Source organism: Phyllobates terribilis, unplaced genomic scaffold, assembly GCF_046119375.1.
Source record: "Phyllobates terribilis strain yellow unplaced genomic scaffold, ASM4611937v1 Scaffold_1__5_contigs__length_1240528914, whole genome shotgun sequence".
Lineage (NCBI taxonomy): Eukaryota > Metazoa > Chordata > Amphibia > Anura > Dendrobatidae > Phyllobates > Phyllobates terribilis.
In genome coordinates, this window is record NW_027362761.1 from 530,605,443 (window position 1) to 530,625,091 (window position 19,649).

At 42.0% G+C, this 19,649-nt stretch overlaps 1 protein-coding gene and 1 long non-coding RNA gene across 4 annotated transcripts in view; one reads left to right on the forward strand and one right to left on the reverse strand.

The window, feature by feature from the left end:
* LOC141268374 (uncharacterized) overlaps positions 1-14,453 on the reverse strand; it is a 29,309-nt gene extending 14,856 nt beyond the window's left edge. For both annotated transcript variants that reach the window (XR_012321399.1, XR_012321397.1), the window contains exon 1: positions 14,364-14,453. This is a non-coding gene — a long non-coding RNA (uncharacterized lncRNA). The remainder of the gene's footprint in view (positions 1-14,363) is intronic.
* On the forward strand, positions 12,517-19,414 carry FST (follistatin). Of its 2 annotated transcripts, none has more exons than XM_073680322.1 (6): positions 12,517-12,794; positions 14,004-14,195; positions 14,670-14,888; positions 15,065-15,289; positions 16,409-16,639; positions 17,025-19,414. In XM_073680322.1, coding segments are annotated over exons 1-6 (948 nt in total). In that variant the 5' UTR covers positions 12,517-12,715; the 3' UTR covers positions 17,027-19,414. The 2 variants fall into 2 exon arrangements, with proteins under 2 accessions (XP_073536423.1, XP_073536422.1); XM_073680321.1 differs by having other exon boundaries at positions 12,526-12,794; positions 17,323-19,414.
* Positions 19,415-19,649: the final 235 nt, after the last annotated feature.

Genomic DNA, 19,649 nt, shown 5'->3' on the forward strand with positions numbered 1-19,649 from the left:
TAAATGGTTGGGTGAATTGATGGGTTGGTGGAATAATGAATGGGTGGGAGGTTGGATTGAAGGATGTATTGATGGGTGGATGGATTGATGGAGGAATGGATGGGTGGTGAATGGATGGGTGGAAGGATAGATGGATGAATCGGTGGATAGATGGATTGATGGGTGGATGGATGGGTGAATGGATTGATGGGTGGTGAATGGATGGATGGATGGTGGGTGGGTGGATGGAGGGATGTATAGATTTCTGGTTGGATGCACTGTGGATTGATGGACTCTTATTAAATAGATGTGTGGTATGAAAGGATGATGGGCTCATAATATTAATAATAATCTTTATTTATATAGTTTCACCATACCCCACAGCTCTTTGACAATTCAGAAGGTACCTGGATAAACAAAATCAGATATTATATGGCAAATGGCTAGTTGAATTGACTCACGGTGCGCAGATAGGTTACCTTAAGTGGAGTAATGGACAGATGTAAGCACATACCGGGGTCTGACACTTTAGGTATTAAGAGAATGTTAAATATTTCGTGTCAAAACCATTCCAAACTAAATTAAAATAATCACCAATAAACCTAAAAATTCTTAAAAACTTTGTTATGACAACAAGTTTATTCAAGATTATATTTATCTCAACTAATATCCCATTACAGCTTCCATGGGGTTGAGGATTGCTGGCAGCAATATGGCAGAGTTGACTCAGCGATATAACAGAGCTGATTCTGTCACAGAGTCCAAAGCAGAACTGCCCAACAGAACAGCAGAGTTGTCCAGTGATATAGCAGATATTTGGTTGTCACCAGTCTAGTGGGTGAGTTTGCCAGAAGTCCAGTCAGAACTGACTAGCGGTATAGTAGAGCACACAGTGATGCAGCAGAGTTTGCTGGGTTAGTCAGGAGGTTCATGCAGAGCTAGCACGGGGAAGCTGCTCACGGTAGTGGCGGGGGAGGACAACTAAGCGGAATGTTTTCAACTGAATGTTACAAAAATATTTGAGAAAAAAAGAGAAAAAGTAAAAAACAAAAACAAAAAACTTTTATCCATTAAGAACGCTTTCTAAGCAGAAAGAAAATAAGAAAGGAAATTCAGTTACTTCTATAAATAAACATAAAACCTATCTATCAACCAAAAATTACCACCAAATTAAAGTGTGTCGTGAAACAAGACAAAACAGAAACACTTGGAGTAAAAATGCTCAAAAGTACTATTAACCTATAAAGTGACAAGTAAGAAAAATTAAGGTCATAATTGCTTGAGATTTTCAAAACATTTCCCAAAAGTAGGAATTTTTATAAAATAATAATAATAATAATAATAAATACATTTGTTACCCGTTTAACACTTACAGAGGACTTTTTTGTTTTTTTTCCTCTCCTTCTTACAAGAGTGATAAGTATTTTATTTTTCCGTCGACTTGTTTATAGCAGAAGTTTTGAATTAAACCATCCCCTTTACCAAAAAATGGATTAAAACCGACAAAAAAATGCCAAATAAGGTGGAAAAAAAGGCAGTTCTGCCATTGTTTTTTTGGGGTTTCGTTTTTAACATTTTTCCTTGTCTGGGAAAAATGACCTGGCAACATACGGTAATTCTCCAGGCCAGCTATGCCAAACTTGTATTTTTTTTGTTTATTATTATTATTGTTGCATTTAAAAAAAAATCTGAACTTTGTAAAAAAAAATGTGATTTGTGTCATTATTTATCTGAGATCTGTACATTTTTTTAATTTTTCCGTTGATAAAGCTGTGCGAGGCTTGTTTTTTGCGTGGTGCGCTGAAGCTTTCATTCATGGGTTATGGACCGTATTTTGATAGCTGTTTATTGCATTTTTCAGGGAGAGATGATGAACAAAAATTGTAATTTCTTTTTATGGTTTATTGGTATGGGTTAATTCATTTCAGATTTAACCAGTAAGGACTTTTATAGATAACAAATGTGTTTATTTTTGAGGGGGGGGGTATTTATTTTTACTAATTGGAAACTTTCCTTTTATAGTTTCTTAATATTTTTCTAAACAGTTTTAAAAACATTTATTAGTACTCAATTCATTTTTTAGACCCTCTAAGGGCCTTGACCCTGCAATTACTTGATCGAATGTACAATGCAATACTCCAGTAATGCAGTATGTAGTAAAATTGACAATCTCCCACGAAGCCCACCCAAAGGCTGAGCTCCATTGGAGGATGAAGATGGTAGAGATGGGGATCTTCATGAACACATCACCAACCCACAATCACAACATGGATCACCGGCAACCAAACCATTGAAATACCGCTGTCAGTGGTCAACATCGGCATCTAAATGGTTAAACAGCAGTGTTCTGAGCCAGCTCCGGTTGCTTCTGTTAGAAGCAGATGCCGGCTGTATGACGCAGCAAGCACCTGGCATATATGGCTGAGGCTCAGCTCCTGCTCAAACCTCTGCAGAAACGTACAGGTCTGTTCATTTGCACCTCTTCCGAATCAGTGATCTGGTGATCCCTGGCCATCGGCCAGCAATGACATCACATTCATAAGTCATGTTACTGCTGCAGCCAATCACTGCCCTCAGCAGTGTCACTGCTGAGTTTATTGACAGACGAATGAACCATGGGGATCACTTAATCAGATAAGTAATGGTTCTTTTTATTATTACTGGTAGTATTGTTATTACTATTTTAACTATTAGCCAACTTTTTAAAAGTTTTTCAAAACCCCTTTAAAGGTTAACAAACCCCATATAGAAATCCCTCTCTATCAAGCCATAAAACGCATAGAGGGTATTAAAATATTGTCCCTAATCTGCCTAAGATTATTGATTTTGTAGTTGTCACTTGTATACATTCATTTGATGAAACCCTGGGATGTCACCATCTACTGTATATAGCAGAATAGGACAAATAGTGATTATAGCACATGTCGTCCCGACATGTTTCACTGCATGTGAGGCTTCATCAGGGGGTGGGACAATGGCATGAATGTTTCGCCTACTTTGTAAATACTTAATATGTTCCTCCCAGGCCATTTTTGTCCCCCTTTTGATTTGGTACCCCTTTAAAGGGTAACGTAATACTGTCATAAACTTCTTGAATGAGAATTGAAAGTCCAAACTTTAGTGATTTGTTAATGGCTTTGTACTGGGGTTTAGGGACAATAATGAAAATCCTGTGGTCGTCTGAATATGTCTGGACCCAACTGTATAAAGATATAGGAGAATTTGTAGGAGAGCGAGGGGAGGTAGTAAGGGGACGACGCGCGGGGGGGCTTTGCATGTGCTGTGTCTGGTTTGTAAAGTGACTCTCCCTTTCTGTCTGCCTAACACAATTATTGGGGGGGGGGGGTATATAATGTTGTGATCCTGAGTGTGCGGAGATGTATGGAGCCACAAAACAGGTTTAACACTTGGATTAATGGGTCATTGACAGCCGGGGTTTTGCCATGTCATAAAGCAGGTGGCCACTGATGACCTTGCAGTGATATCGGCGGTGCGTAGACGCCATCACGTGATTCCTCACTTCCAGGAACTTTTACAACATGACTGAATTAAATTTTATGAATGCAAAAAAAAAATGCAATGATTGACATAGAAAACAAGGTAACACATTCATTAAAGGGGCCAGGGATTTATTGGGGAAGGATGTTCTGGGGCAGAGGAGAAACAATTCTTCTTATCCACAATGCCCTGCCAATGACCTCCACCTGACCTGCAGGGGCCACCGTCTCATGAGGGACGAGGGGCGATGCAGACTGGGCTCCCTCACCAATGGTGCAAACCCTTTAATTATGTGTGTGCGAGTTTTATGATGTGACGGTGGGCTACTGTCCGCTGGGACCCTGCTAAGGCCACAAATTTCATTTCATATGGGACAGGCTGGAGGAACTTGGGTGAAAGGGCAGAGCTTTATTGCAATAAGTCAACCAGATTACACCCGGAGTGTTCTGTATGAATGAAATGAGTACAGGAACCGAGTGTGTGAGACGTTCCAGACCTCTGACCCTTTCACATTACAGGACCGCTCACTCACTTCCGAAATACTCAGGGGTGTAATGGCACCAGCCTAAACGTAGCTGCAAAATACTGCGAGATTGGTGCCAAAGTCAGAAAGTGTCAGGAAAGAGCCAGAAGAGAGAGAGAAGGAGCGAAAGAGGGAAGAGAGATAGAGGGAGAGATAGAAAGGAAGAGAGAGATAGAAGGAAGGAAGGAGATAGAAAGGAAGAGATATAGAGGGAGAGAGATAGAAGGAAGGAGAGAGATAGAAAGGAAGAGATATAGAGGGAGAGAGATAGAAAGGAAGAGAGATAGAGGGAGAGATAGAAAGGAAGAGAGAGATAGAAGGAAGGAAGGAAAGAGATAGAAAGGAAGAGATATAGAGGGAGAGAGATAGAAAGGAAGAGAGATAGAGGGAGAGATAGAAAGGAAGAGAGATAGAGGGAGAGATAGAAAGGAAGAGATATAGAGGGTGAGAGATAGAAAGGAAGAGAGATAGAGGGAGAGATAGAAAAGAAGAGAGAGATAGAAGGAAGGAAGGAAGGAGAGAGGTAGAAAGGAAGAGATATAGAGGGAGAGAGATAGAAAGGAAGAGAGAGATAGAAGGAAGGAGAGAGATAGAAAGGAAGAGATATAGAGGGAGAGAGATAGAAAGGAAGAGAGATAGAGGGAGAGATAGAAAGGAAGAGAGAGATAGAAGGAAGGAAGGAGAGAGATAGAAAGGAAGAGATATAGAGGGAGAGAGATAGAAAGGAAGAGAGATAGAGGGAGAGATAGAAAGGAAGAGAGAGATAGAAGGAAGGAAGGAGAGAGATAGAAAGGAAGAGATATAGAGGGAGAGAGATAGAAAGGAAGAGAGAGATAGAAGGAAGGAGAGAGATAGAAAGGAAGAGATATAGAGGGAGAGAGATAGAAAGGAAGAGAGATAGAGGGAGAGATAGAAAGGAAGAGAGAGATAGAAGGAAGGAAGGAAGGAGAGAGATAGAAAGGAAGAGATATAGAGGGAGAGAGATAGAAAGGAAGAGAGATAGAGGGAGAGATAGAAAGGAAGAGAGAGATAGAAGGAAGGAAGGAAGGAGAGAGATAGAAAGGAAGAGATATAGAGGGAGAGAGATAGAAAGGAAGAGAGATAGAGGGAGAGATAGAAAGGAAGAGAGAGATAGAAGGAATGAAGGAAGGAAGGAGAGAGATAGAAAGGAAGAGATATAGAGGGAGAGAGATAGAAAGGAAGAGAGAGATAGAAGGAAGGAAGGAGAGAGAAAGGAAGAGAGATAGAGGGAGAGAGATAGAAAGGAAGAGAGAGATAGAAGGAAGGAAAGAAGGAGAGAGATAGAGGGAGAGAGATAGAAAGGAAGAGAGAGACAGAAGGAAGGAAGGAGAGAGATAGAAAGGAAGAGGGAGAGAGATAGAAAGGAAGAGAGAGATAGAAGGAAGGAGAGAGATAGAAAGGAAGAGAGAGATAGAAGGAAGAGAGAGATAGAAAGGGAGAGATATAGAGGGAGAGAGATAGGAAGGAAGAGAGAGATAGAAGGAAGAGATAGAAAGGAAGAGAGAGAAAGAAAGTGAGATAGAAAGCAAGAGAAAGATAGAAGGAAGGAGAGATCAGTAGGAGAGGGAAGTAAGGCAACAGAAGGAGAAAAAATGATGTAGTGAGGGTTGAAGGGAGAGAGATAAGGACAGACAGAAAGAAAAAGGGGGAGAGTGAGAGAGAAGAACACCGGCAACAAAGAGAGAGAAAAGATGGGAGAGAAACAGAAAGAAGGAAGAAGAGAGAGAAAAAAAGAAAGACGGAAAGGAATGAGAGAAAGTAAGAAAGAAAGAAAAAATAAAAGAAAGGAGAGAGAAGAGAGAGCATTGGAATGAGATAAAAATAGAAAAGAGACATAGGGAGAGAAAGAGGAAGAGAGACGAAGTTAGAGTGAAAGGGAAGAAAGGAGGGAAGGAAAAAGTAAAAGGAAGGGGAAAGAGAGAAGAACAGACAAAGAATGGGTAAGAGAAATGGTGGCAGACTGAAAGATATAGGAGATAAAGTTAATGAAAGCAATGAAGAGAGAGAGCGATACAAAAGGAAAGAAAGAAGATAGCAGGTAGAGATGGAGAGGAAGGGAAGAGAAAGTAAGGAAGGAGATAGAAAGGCAGAGGGAATTATAGAGACTGGGGAAGAAAGAGCGAGAGACAGGATGAGAAAAACTGGTGAGCAGCAAATAGACACTGAGACCAAAATAACAAGTGAGATAAATGAAGGAGAGAAATGGGAAATAGAGCAATAGAGGTAGATACTGCAATAAAGAGAAAGCAAGAGGGGATAACAAGATACAGACATGGGGAAATAGAGAGACAGGAATGGGGAGAACAGAGAACGAGAGATTCAGAGAGAAGAGATAAAAGGAGAAACGGAAAGATGATGAGGAAAAGAGGGAGCAGCAGAGTGAGGCTGAGCCCAGGAAAGAGGAGAAAACAAGGCTGAAACATTGGTGAAACAGAGCGAGACTGGATAAGAAAGGAGAGAGCGAGGGGGAAAGAAGGACACAGGGACAAGGGGCCGCAAGGATGAGGCCCACATCCTGCTGCAATGTCCTAAAATGCAAAGCAGTGAGGGGAGCCCACATCCCGGACAGGCTGCCCATCAGATCCCCAGACAGGCTGCCCATCAGATCCCCAGACAGGCTGCCCGTCACATCCCCGGACAGGCTGCCCGTCACATCCCCGGACAGGCTGCCCGTCACATCCCCGGACAGGCTGCCCGTCACATCACCGGACAGGCTGCCCGTCACATCCCTGGACAGGCTGCCCATCACATCCCCGGACAGGCTGCCCATCACATCCCCAGACAGGCTCCACCACATCCCCGGACAGGCTGCCCATCACATCCCCAGATAGGCTGCCCATCACATCCTCGGACAGGCTGCCCATCACATCCCCGGACAGGCTGCCCATCACATCCCCGAACAGGCTGCCCATCACATCCCAGGACAGGCTGCCCATCACATCCCCGGATAGGCAGCCCATTACATACCCAGACAGACTGCCCATCACATCACCGGACAGGCTGCCCGTCACATCCCTGGACAGGCTGCCCATCACATCCCCGAACAGGCTGCCCATCACATCCCTGGATAGGCTGCCCATCACATCCCCGGATAGGCAGCCCATTACATACCCAGACAGACTGCCCATCACATCACCGGACAGGCTGCCCGTCACATCCCTGGACAGGCTGCCCATCACATCCCCGGACAGGCTGCCCATCACATCCCCAGACAGGCTCCACCACATCCCCGGACAGGCTGCCCATCACATCCCCAGATAGGCTGCCCATCACATCCTCGGACAGGCTGCCCATCACATCCCCGGACAGGCTGCCCATCACATCCCCGGATAGGCTGCCCATCACATCCCCGGATAGGCTGCCCATCACATCCCCAGATAGGCTGCCCATCACATCCCTGGATAGGCTGCCCATCACATCCCCGGATAGGCAGCCCATTACATACCCAGACAGACTGCCCATCACATCCCGGACAGGCTGCCCATCACATCCCCGGAAAGGCTGCCCATTACATACCCGGACAAGTTGCCCATCACATTCCAACTCCTATGGAGGAGAGGGAGCTCTACAATGAGGGAACGCTCCATCCTGGGTTATTGTGCTGCTCACAGCTGCTGGCGTCCATGTCCCCTAACAGTTCTTGGCAAGCAGTGGGATTATAGGAGTAGTAGTTTGCGCTGTTGATGTACTTCAATAATCCAGAAGACATTGTGCAGGACTGACCATGCAGTTTATTCTCAATGCATTTTGAAGTTGGACCAACTTCTTCATCAAGAGAACCACAATATAATTATTCATATAATATTATTACATCAGCAGTGATAAGCCTACTACTCCTATCCTCCCACTGCTTGCCATATACAGCGGGATCTCCCGACCTGAGGCTCCTGCAGCAGCTGTCAATTCCTTGGTTATGGGTTTAACAGCCCCAAAAGGTAATCAGCTCACCCCACTCCCATGCAGATTTGTCCATCAGATAAGACCCTGCAGCACTTGGTGGTCCCTAGTTTTCCACCAACAGTGCTTGCTGCAGAGATCATACAGAATGAACGGAGCGGTGATCGGGTGTTCAACCTGCCGATCGGGGCAGATCCCAGCGGTCAGGCACCCACCGATCAGCACGTGATCAGAGATCCTGTGGATGGGCATTGTTTTCACCAGACAACCAGACAACCCCATAGATAGACAGATAGATAGATAGATAGATAGATAGATAGATAGATAGATAGATAGATAGATAGATAGATACAGTTATATGAAAAAGTTTGGGCACCCCTATTAATCTTAAGCTTAATGTTTTCTTAAAATTGGTGTTTTTGCAACAGCTATTTCAGTTCAGAAAATGTGCAATCTGCATTCAAACAAAATTTGACAGGTGCATAAGTATGGGCACCCTTATCATTTTCTTGTTTTAAATACGAGATAGGGAAAGGGGAAAGTTGGAAAAGTGTGGATATAAGAAAATTAAAATACATAAACTTTATTGATTAGTTAAAATCCTATAAATGTGAAATTACTCATGCATCTATAGATGCATATAAGGTAACCACTTACTAGTTGAAAAAGTGGTACCCACTAATAAATCTGGCTGGATGTAGTGTAGGGCAAATTATGGGACACCTCAGTGTCTCCAATTGTTTTAAATATTAACAGTGGGAGATGTCAGAAATCAGCACTGAGTGCTGATTTCTGACATCTCCCACTATTAATATTTAAAACAATTGGATTTAAGCGAGCCTATACATATATACATATATATGTCTGTCAGGTGGTGAATAGTAATGCCCTATGGCAGATTAATACATGTACATTTTGCTATCATAGCAACTATGTGTGTCTTTAGTTGTTCCACCTGACATTCATATTCAGGCTATTCCAATATATGGGGTTAACATATATATATAACCTCGGTCCTACATTAGAGGGACTTGACTGAGGTGTCCCATAATTTGCCCTACACTACATCCAGCCAGATTTATTAGTGGGTACCACTTTTTCAACTAGTAAGTGGTTACCTTATATGCATCTATAGATGCATGAGTAATTTCACATTTATAGGATTTTAACTAATCAATAAAGTTTATGTATTTTAATTTTCTTATATCCACACTTTTCCAACTTTCCCCTTTCCCTATCTCATATGACTACTTTGGTGGTGTACACCTGTGGATATAGATCTGATGAGAATAGACTATTCTTTTGATTCTTGTTTTAAATACTCCTACCTACTTTTTACTGACTTACTTTTAACCTCATTGAGCTTTGAACTTCATAGCCAGGTGTATGCAATCATGAGAAAAGCTACTTAAAGTGGCCACTTGCAAGTTGTTCTCCTGTTTGAATCTCCTCTGAAGAGTGGCATCATGGGCTCCTCAAAACAACTGTCAAATTATCTGAAAACAAAGATTATTCAACATAGTTGTTCAGGGGAAGGATACTAAAAGCTGTCTCAGAGATTTAACCTGTCAGTTTCCACTGTGAGGAACATAGTAAGGAAATGGAAGAACACAGGGACAGTTCTTGTTAAGGCCAGAAGTGGCAGGCCAAGAAAAACATCAGAAAGGCAGAGAAGAAGAATGTTGAGATCAGTCAAGGACAATCCTCAGACCACCTCCAGAGAGCTGCAGCATCAACTTGCTGCAGATGGTGTCACTCTGCATCGGTCAACTATACAACGCACTTTGCACAAGGAGAAGCTGTATGGGAGAGTGATGCGAAAGAAGCCTTTTCTGCAAGCACGCCACAAACAGAGTCGGCTGAGGTATGCAAAAGCACATTTGGAGAAGCCAATTTCTTTTTGGAAGAAGGTCCTGTGGACTGATGAAACCAAGATTGAGTTGTCTGGTTATACAAAAAGGCGTTATGCATGGCGTCAAAAAAACACAGCATTCCAAGAAAAACAATTGCTACCAACAGTAAAATTTGGTGGAGATTCCATCATGCTTTGGGGCTGTGTGGCCAATGCCGGCACCGGGAATCTTGTTAAAGTTGAGGGACGAATGGATTCCACTCAGTATCAGCAGATTCTTGACAATAATGTTCAAGAATCAGTGATAAAGTTGAAGTTACGCAGGGGATGGATCTTTCAGCAAGACAATGATCCAAAACACCGCTCCAAATCTACTCAGGCATTCATGCAGAGGAACAATTACAATGTTCTGGAATGGCCATTCCAGTCCCCAGACCTGAATATCATTGAGCATCTGTGGGATCATTTGAAGAGGGCTGTCCATGCTCGGCGACCATCAAACTTAACTGAACTGGAATTGTTTTGTAAAGAGGAATGGTCAAAAATACCTTCATCCAGGATCCAGGAACTCATTAAAAGCTACAGGAAGCGACTAGAGGCTGTTATTTTTTCAAAAGGAGGATCTACTAAATATTAATGTCACTTTTCTGGTGAGGTGCCCATACTTATGCACCTGTCAAATTTTGTTTGAATGCAGATTGCACATTTTCTGTTAGTACAATAAACCTCATTTCAAGGCAGAAACATTACTGTGTCCAACAGTTATTACATATATCAAACTGAAATAGCTGTTGCAAAAACACCAATTTTAAGAAAACATTAATCTTAAGATTAATAGGGGTGCCCAAAATTTTTCATATAACTGTAGATACACAGATAATCATAGATAGATAGATATATAGATAATAGGTAGATAGATAATAATAGATAGATAATAGATATATAATGAGATAGATAATAGATAGATGATAGATAATAGATAGATAAACAGATCGATGATAGATGATAGATAGATGATAGATGATAGATAGATGATGATAGATAGATAGATGATGATAGATAGATGATGATAGATGATGATAGATAGATGATAGATAGATGAATGATAGATAGATGATAGATAATAGATAAATAGATCGATGATAGATAATAGATAAACAGATCGATGATAGATGATAGATAGATGATAGATAGATGATGATAGATAGATGATAGATGATAGATAGATGATAGATAGATGATAGATAAATGATAGATAATAGATAGATAATAGATAGATAAATAGATCGATGATAGATAATAAACAGATCGATGATAGATGATAGATAGATGATAGATAGATGATAGATAGATGATAGATAGATGATGATAGATATTTGATAGATAGATGATGATAGATGATAGATGGATGATAGATAGATGGATGATAGATAGATATTTGATAGATGATAGATGATGATAGATGGATGATAGATAGATGATAGGGTCCTCGCTCCTCCTGTACCAGTCGCTGACTTGTATTGTTCATGATTACTGTAAGTGTTTTCGCTATGTATCCCCCTTTCATATGTAAAGCGCCATGGAATAAATGACTATAATAATAATAATAATAATAGATAGAAATAGATATTTCTTTATTTTCTATGTGATCAAGGTGGAGAATAGATGGGGAGTTTTATACTTAAGGAGTGAGCAATAAAGTGCCGGGTATACAGTGTACAGGAAGAATAGAGATATATACAGGGGTGGGAGGGGATGATGGGGATGGCCACATGGAGGGAGTGAGAGAGATTTGGAGGAGAGGAGAGTGGAGATCTGAGCTGTGCGGGAGGAGAGGAGCTGCTCGGCGCCAGTGTAAGCAGGCTGTGAGTGAGGCCGCGCTTCGCCATCAGAGGGCGCTGCACCACCTTGTATGTGCGCTGCTGCCGGTGTCCGGGCGGAGAGCAGGACGGGCCGCGGTCAGAGCCCAGCAGTGAGCGGAGATGCCCCAGGAGCGATACCAGGGGCAGCGGGTGCCAGCCTGCAGGTGCTGCTCTCCTGCCCCGGTGCAGTCTCCGCCATTGCTCTTATTCTCACTATCTGCAGCAGTTGGTGGAAGACAAACTCTTCTCAGGGAGCTGTGCCGGTGCCCGGGGATGCGGCCGCTCACTGCTCTGCCTCTTGTCCTCTGCCATTTACAGGGAGAGAAGGAGATATCGCCCACCCGGCTTCATCCAGCGCTGCCATGAATGTTATAACTGAGCGTCCGCCAACTCCGGGACAAAGTGCCAGGCTGCCCCATAACCTGTGCCATCTCCTGCCCCCTAACCTGTGCCACCCCTTGTCCCATAACCTGTGACATCCCCTGCCCCCTAACCAGTGCCATGCCCTGCCCCCTAACCTGTGCCACCCCTTGTCCCATAACCTGTGCCATCCCCTGCCCCATAACCTGTGCCATCCCCTGCCACATAACCTGTGACACCCCTTGTCCGATAACTTGTGCCATCCACAAGCCCCCTAACCTGTGCCATCTCCTGCCCGCCAACCTGTGCCACCCCCTGCCATATAACCTGTGCCATTCCCTGCCCTATACCAGCTCCTGTGACCCTGCAGACAGGGCTGACACCGTGCCCATAGGTAGTCACACTGTGCCAGGACAATGCCCGTTGCCAGCTCTGAGCCCTGCCACTACCAGCACACGGATCTCTAGTTGTTTGCAAAAATTAAAAAAAAATGTCACCTGATTCTCTGTGAATTTGTTAAAAAAAAAATCCCCACCCCCAAAACAGACACACACACACACACACATACACACACACACACACACACACTCATACACACAGCGGAGACCGCCCACCGCAGACAGCTAAGACCCCCTTATAGATTTAAAGAGAGACTGCACTGCCTGACGTCCATTCAATAGAGAGATCAGACTGCACCATCAGCTCCAGACTGCTGCACTGAGGATGTTAGATCGCCCGGGCTTGCTGGGACTTCTTGTGACTATGTCTCTGAGCCATTTCATGGGAGATTACACTGTCCAGGGTAAGAGCATCAACTCCTCTTCTCATTTCTTTTTTTTTTTATGTATTATCATTTTTTTGGGAGTTTTTCATCGTTTCATGAGCTCTGCATTGGTGAGAGAAGTGACTTACAGGACAGGACACAGTTTACAAAAAGTTTTTAGAAAGTGGATCTCAATTGTTTTTCTCTTTTCCTGGACTGGAAGAAAAAAAAAAAGTTTGTTTCCAGGAGTTTGGAGAAATTAGTGATCTGATGAATTAAAGGGATAAAGTTGTATCTTTGATCCTGGATATTGTGTGGATTTATATCGGATAATATTAATTCTAGGAACCATAATAAAGATACCTGAGGGTTGCAGTGGATGTAGGTGACTGCCACATTGTTTCCTGGCGTTGGATAGAAATATTATTAATATATTATTTTATATAAATATTCTGGCATCGGATAGATTATTGTAAAGTGCTGCAGAATGAAGAAATTAAATAATAATAAATATTATATATAAAAATATATAAGAATAATAAATATTATAATATATATATATATAATATACATATATTTATTATTATTTTATATTTTGTCACTTTTTATTGTATGGTTATTTTTAGTCTATTGTTCCCTGTTATCAGCCATTTCAAAGACTCTTGGTTATTTATTTATTTTTCCATATTGTCAGATATTTGTAAACAAATAACTGACACAAAAGAGAAAACAGAATCTATAGTACAGGACAGATCTAGAAAATGACAACTTTGATATTGGTCACTGTGGTGTTGAGCGGTTTGTACTTTTCTATATTAAAAAAAAAAAAAAAAACTTTTTCAGCCGTGTTATTTTTGTAAGGGATCCAGCTCAATCGGATATTTCGAAAGAATGTGCAAATGTTCTGAAGCCCACTCAGATTGCAACATAGCGGCACACACGCACACAAATCACTTATAGGATGAACGCACTTGATGCCGTAATAAATGCAGGAAGAATTGTGTTTATATGTTATTTAAAGCCATAGGGGAGGTGGGGGGGGGCGGTGTGTGTGGGATCTGCTGCCTCTGAAGGGGTTAATCCGTGCACCGTGCGCTGTGTCTGGGGATAGGCTGGTGTTACTACTGCGGGTTATGGAACAGGACTAAATAAAAGTAGACAGTGGAGTGGAAGGAGCGCAGAGCACACTTGTTTTGTCTGAGTCACCGCTAAGTGACACTGATATGGCTGCGGCGCTATGTCTTGCAGCTGGGAACTGTTGGCTACAGCAATCCAAGAATGGCCGATGCCAGACCCTGTACAGGACTGAACTGAGCAAAGAGGAATGCTGCAAAACTGGCAGACTGGGCACCTCCTGGACGGAGGAAGATGTACCCAACAGCACGCTTTTCAAATGGATGATATTCAACGGAGGAGCTCCGCACTGCATACCCTGCAAAGGTAGGGCGCTCTGCACCAGAGTAATGGTTACAGCATGTTATTATAGATTGGTACATTATAGGGTGGGAAGGCAGGGGGGTCCGTTTCCCATAGATCACACTACAGCCATTAGGGATAAGTTCTACAAGCTGTTCTGTATCTGACGCGCAGACCCTCCGCCATACGTACCTGGGCTCCTTCAGTCTGGGGTTGCAGACTGTGGCCACCTAGACTTGATTATTAAGTGTTAGTTTTCACGGGGGGATTTATTAAAGCAGTGAAGGGGACATCTGCACTCAATTTTGAAGCAGATTTCTGGAAGAACTTGTAGATCACGTGAGCCGATGGGAGTTTTTGGAGAGAGGCTCCATTTCTGAGTTTCTTATCGTGTTTTTTCTTTAGTTTAGTATTGTGTGATGCATCTGAGATACATTGTTTCGTTAATGTGCCGTTTGATGATAGGCATTGACTTGAGTTCATTGTTTGCAAAAACAGAAACGTGTGACAACGTGGACTGCGGAGCCGGGAAAAAATGTAAAATGAATAAGAAAAATAAGCCGAGGTGCGTCTGTGCTCCGGACTGCTCCAATATCACCTGGAAAGGCCCCGTGTGTGGGCTGGATGGCAAAACCTACAAGGACGAATGCGCTCTGCTCAAGGCCAAATGCAAAGGAATTCCAGAGCTGGACGTGCAGTATCAAGGCAAATGCAAAAGTATGTCCGAGATGTTATTGTACCAATGCACTAGATATAAGCATGCCCGGGGACTGTATATGTTACCATCCCTCTCATGGGTCCTCTGCCCATTTGATGTTTTGGCATGGCAGTGTCACTAGTGCTGGCTTTCGGTTGGGCGCATTTTCATGGCTCTCTCCTGTGTCTTATTTCAGAGACGTGCCGAGATGTCCTATGTCCGGGCACCTCCACGTGTGTGGTGGACCAAACCAATAATGCCTACTGTGTGACGTGTCATCGGCACTGCCCGGACCCAACCTACCCGGAGCAATACCTGTGCGGAAACGACGGGATTACGTATGCCAGTGCGTGTCACCTGCGGAAAGCCACCTGTCTGCTGGGCAGGTCTATTGGTTTGGCGTACGAAGGAAAATGCATAAGTAAGTCCATAATAGACTACTGGTATTATACATCGGTGGCACAACAAGACCACAACTTAGTAGCCGAGATCTGCTTTATTATAATGGCACCGTTATTGCTGAATACATTCCGATATGAAGATGGCGTATTGTGCAAAAGTAAAAGCGGTACTAATATTGATAAAAATAATAACTAAAAATAGTAATAATGGCAAATACAAAGAATTCAGCTGAATATGAACATGGCTTATTGTGCAAAAGTAAAACTAATGATAAAAATACTAACTAATAATGGAAATATAAAGAATTCAGCTGAATATGAAGATGTCACCGAGAACAAGCTTTACACATGGGCCAAGTCCATATTAAAAATATTTTTTCATTGATAAATAGATGAAAAGAGAAATAACATTTAAAAAAGAGACAAGCCACAAATAAGGGACAAGGTGGGTACACCCTTATAATGAGTGAAGTAGTCTTTGTTAGATAGGGGGTCTATCACCTAACTATCATGGTCAAAGGGTAGACATATACGCTAATACCTTATAAAGAGACACATTTGGGAAATAATTAACATCTAGGTCAAGCAATGCATCCAGATATAATTAATCAATCGCCTTGTGGTAAGTAATATTTCATAATGCATATACAAACATTTTAATTATTTATAGAATGACCAAATAATAGCGAATCTAACAACAGATCATGTGTCCATGTCCATGTCAGCCATCTTACAATCATCCGTGTTTAGGATATAGAGTAGCTGCAAACATAAGGGATGTAAGTCCCATTATACCTCCATAGCTACTCCAGGGACCCACCACACCAGACGCGCATTTCGCACTGAAATGCTTCATCCAGGGGTCAAAAATGAATATGAAGATGGCTTATTGTGCAAAAGTAAAATCGGTACTAATAATGATAAAAATAATAACTAAAAATACAAAATTTTTTATTAGTGTCTAGTTTCAACTGTCCAGTTATTATTATCAATGGAAGAAAAAAATGTATTACATAAAGTATTGGACTAGCATGAAATCACTATGGTGCAAGGGTGGTCTGCAGCCCCTCTGATGGCCGTAGAAATGCATTTGTTGTTTGTTACTGGAGAGATTACTGACATATGATTCTTATTTGCAGAGGCGAAGTCGTGTGAAGATATCAAGTGCAGCTTCGGTAAGAAGTGCCTGTGGGACAGCAGAGTGGGCAGGGGGCGCTGCGCAGTGTGCGAAGATTACTGCCCGGACAGCAAGTCTGATGAAGCGGTTTGCGCCAGTGATAACACCACCTACCCCAGCGAGTGCGCCATGAAGCAGGCAGCCTGCTCGTTGGGCGTACTTTTGGAAGTCAAACACTCCGGATCTTGCAACTGTAAGTGACTTTACCGCAAAACAAACAAAATCCAATCTAAGATATCGAAAGGCAACCCCTCCGTAATGAAGACTAGAGAGAATTGGATACCAGCACAATGGCTAGCTATTTATCGTGCTCCATTACTGACTATTATTGCCTCTTGGGCAGGAAAAGCTATCCTTTCTATTTACCAGGGGTTGCCTGAGAATATCTTTCCCCTCTATTTTTCTAATTCCGCTTCTATGTGCTTCGCTGAATGCTTCATTAATGCTTTTCGAGTGATCTAACTCCCATGAGACTCGCCGGTTGATCCGGTCTCTGTCTTTGCGCAGCGGCCGCTACTACTAACTCTGAGGACACGAGCAGTACACCTAGAACACGAGCGCTTTTTGTCTGATTACAGGAACCTGCAATAAAAGCCTCATCCATTGGGTTCTTCAGAAACTTTCTGCAGTTAAGACTTCATAGGTTAATTTAAAAAAAAAAAAAAACAGAAAGGAAAAAAAAAAAAAAGTATTAATTACAAAAAAAAAAAAAAAGTTGATGCCGAAACGCATCGCTGCAAGTCACATACAATGCAACGCTGTTTTATGGCTGTTCAGAGAGCAAAACAAACAACACAACAAAACAATCATGCACTGAGCTTCTGCGCTGTTGTTGTCCTTATTTAAACAACAGCTCCCCTATATTCCCCTATATAGCCATTAATGAAGATCCTGAGGACGAAGAGGAAGAGGAAGACCCCGACTACAGCTTCCCATTATCTTCAGTCCACTGGTAAAACTGTTGGAACAGCCTTTGGCAAGGAGTGATGTCCATACTGTATATAGGTGTATGCTTATTTATTTTGAGGAAGAAAAAAAAAAGTATACATATAGTTGAGTCTGGTAGACATTTATTTATACTGTGTCATGTTTTATAATTTATACATAAAATGTCTGTGTTTTTTTTTTGACTGTACACCTTGTTTTGAAGAAATATATTCGTCAAAGGGAGAGCAGTGTTATTTATTGTGAGAAACCTTTGCTTGTAAAGGTCAGCTTTTTTTTTTTTTCGTGTAAGTCCATTCCTTATTACTGACCATTACTGTCCACTCCATACACTGATGTCATAGAGTAAGCGTCGGCAGGGCCGGATTATAGGGAGGTCATATTGATGGCGCCATTTACCAAGTTGGGAATCTCTTCTATCCTTCCTACCTTGGTCTGTTAAAGTCACTGAGCTTTAAAAGGTTTGTTGGTGGGTCCAGAATTTTTTAGTTGAAACTTTTTTTTTGATTGAGGTTATTACTGCTCACCTTTATGGATATCCCAAGATTATATTGAGCTGTCTAGAGGTGGTCAAGCTTGCATATGGCTCTATACAAGTTATTGTTTCCATTAATTCTCCAAACTTCAGCACATACATACGGGCCCCCGCCACTATTATATATGGCTGTGATACGGGTTAAGGTCGGGTCCAGGGACCAGCCCCTAAAAAATTATTGTCCCAATGTCGTTCCCCAATCATAATCCATATAGGTGGCTGCAATACGGATTCAGGTCGCGTCCAGGGATCTGCACCTACAAAATTATTTGGCCAGTGGCCTTCCCCAACCATAATCCTTATATGTGGCTGCTATAGGGATTCAGGTCGGGTCCAGGGATCTGCCCCTACAAAATTATTTGGCCAATGGCCTTCCCCAACCATAATCCTTATATGTGGCTGCTATAGGGTTTAGGTCGGGTCCAAGGACCTGCCACTACAAAATTATTTACTCAGTGTCCTTCTCCAATCATAATCCTTATTTGTGGCTGTGATAGGGGTTAAGGTCAGGTCCAGGGATCTGCCACTACAAAATTATTTACTCAGTGTCCTTCTCCGATCATAATCCTTATTTGTAGATGTGATAGGGGTTCAGGTCCAAGGTTCTGCCCCTACAAAATTATTTGGCCAATGGCCTTCCCCAACAATAATCCTTATATGTGGCTGCTATAGGGGTTCAGGTCGGGTTTAGGGATCTGCCTCTAAAAAATTATTTACCCAATGTCCTTCTCCAACCATAATCCTTATTTGTGAATGCAATAGTGGTTCAGGTTGGGGCCAGGGACCTTCCCCTACAAAATTATTTGCCCAAGCATAATCCGGCCCTGAGTGTCGGCAGAGTTCTGTAGATCATGGCTTGGTGAATTCTCGGTAGACCGCCATGGTGGTTCACAAAGCCTTGTTGCGCAGAACCGAGCCTTTTCCTGTTTTTTAGAGCTATTTTTCTTTCATTTCCTCACATTTGCATGTCAGTTCCAGTATGTTTATTTATTGGATTTTATCTTTAGTCCTGTACATACATCGTTTGGGTTTTGTTTACAAGGAATCTTGACTGATCACAAAGAAGCTGCGAATCTATATATCAACCAACCCGAGATTCATGGAAATCTGTCATTAACGGCCATTATTATTATGTGGCCACAAATAGAACCACAAAACGTAAGGACTCTATGGGAACATATCCCGTTAATGAGTGAATCCAATCCATGAACTTGTGGCCAAAACATTAGCGTTGTTCTGTTTTGGTTGTAACCATATCGGAGCTTTATCAGTCCAAGTTTCTTGCTTTATTTTTTTTTTCCACAATTACACTTCTTGGTTTTCTGATTCAATTTTATATTTTTCAAAACATGGCAAGTTAAATATAAATTCATTTAAATATATAGTTTTGTACTTTTTTACCATGTAAATGTGCAATGTATATAAAAGTTATAAAGTGTATTTGTAAATAAATTATGGTTGAACAATAAAATGGAAATTTCCTATGTAGCTCTGTAATCTGTGTGGATTTGGTTTTAGAGTGTAGTTTTGATAAGGGGGTGAGGGGCTAAGTCATTAAACCTATAGCTCATCCAATAGAACAAGCGCATATATATATATATATATATATATATATATATATACATATATATATATATACATACACATATATATTGGGAGTAAACAGGACATTCTTTGCATGGAGTGCGAGGTTAATCAGTACCGTATCCCTGAGCCTCTTCTA

What these genes read in the sequence shown, in the direction of transcription:
- FST (XM_073680321.1), top strand. Translation starts at nt 12,716, where the DNA reads ATGTTAGATCGCCCGGGCTTGCTGGGACTTCTTGTGACTATGTCTCTG. An exon ending in GTATCAAGGCAAATGCAAAA is followed by an intron (nt 14,889 to 15,064) that starts GTATGTCCGAGA and finishes GTCTTATTTCAG; the next exon opens with AGACGTGCCGAGATGTCCTA. An exon ending in ACACTCCGGATCTTGCAACT is followed by an intron (nt 16,640 to 17,322) that starts GTAAGTGACTTT and finishes TCCCCTATATAG; the next exon opens with CCATTAATGAAGATCCTGAG.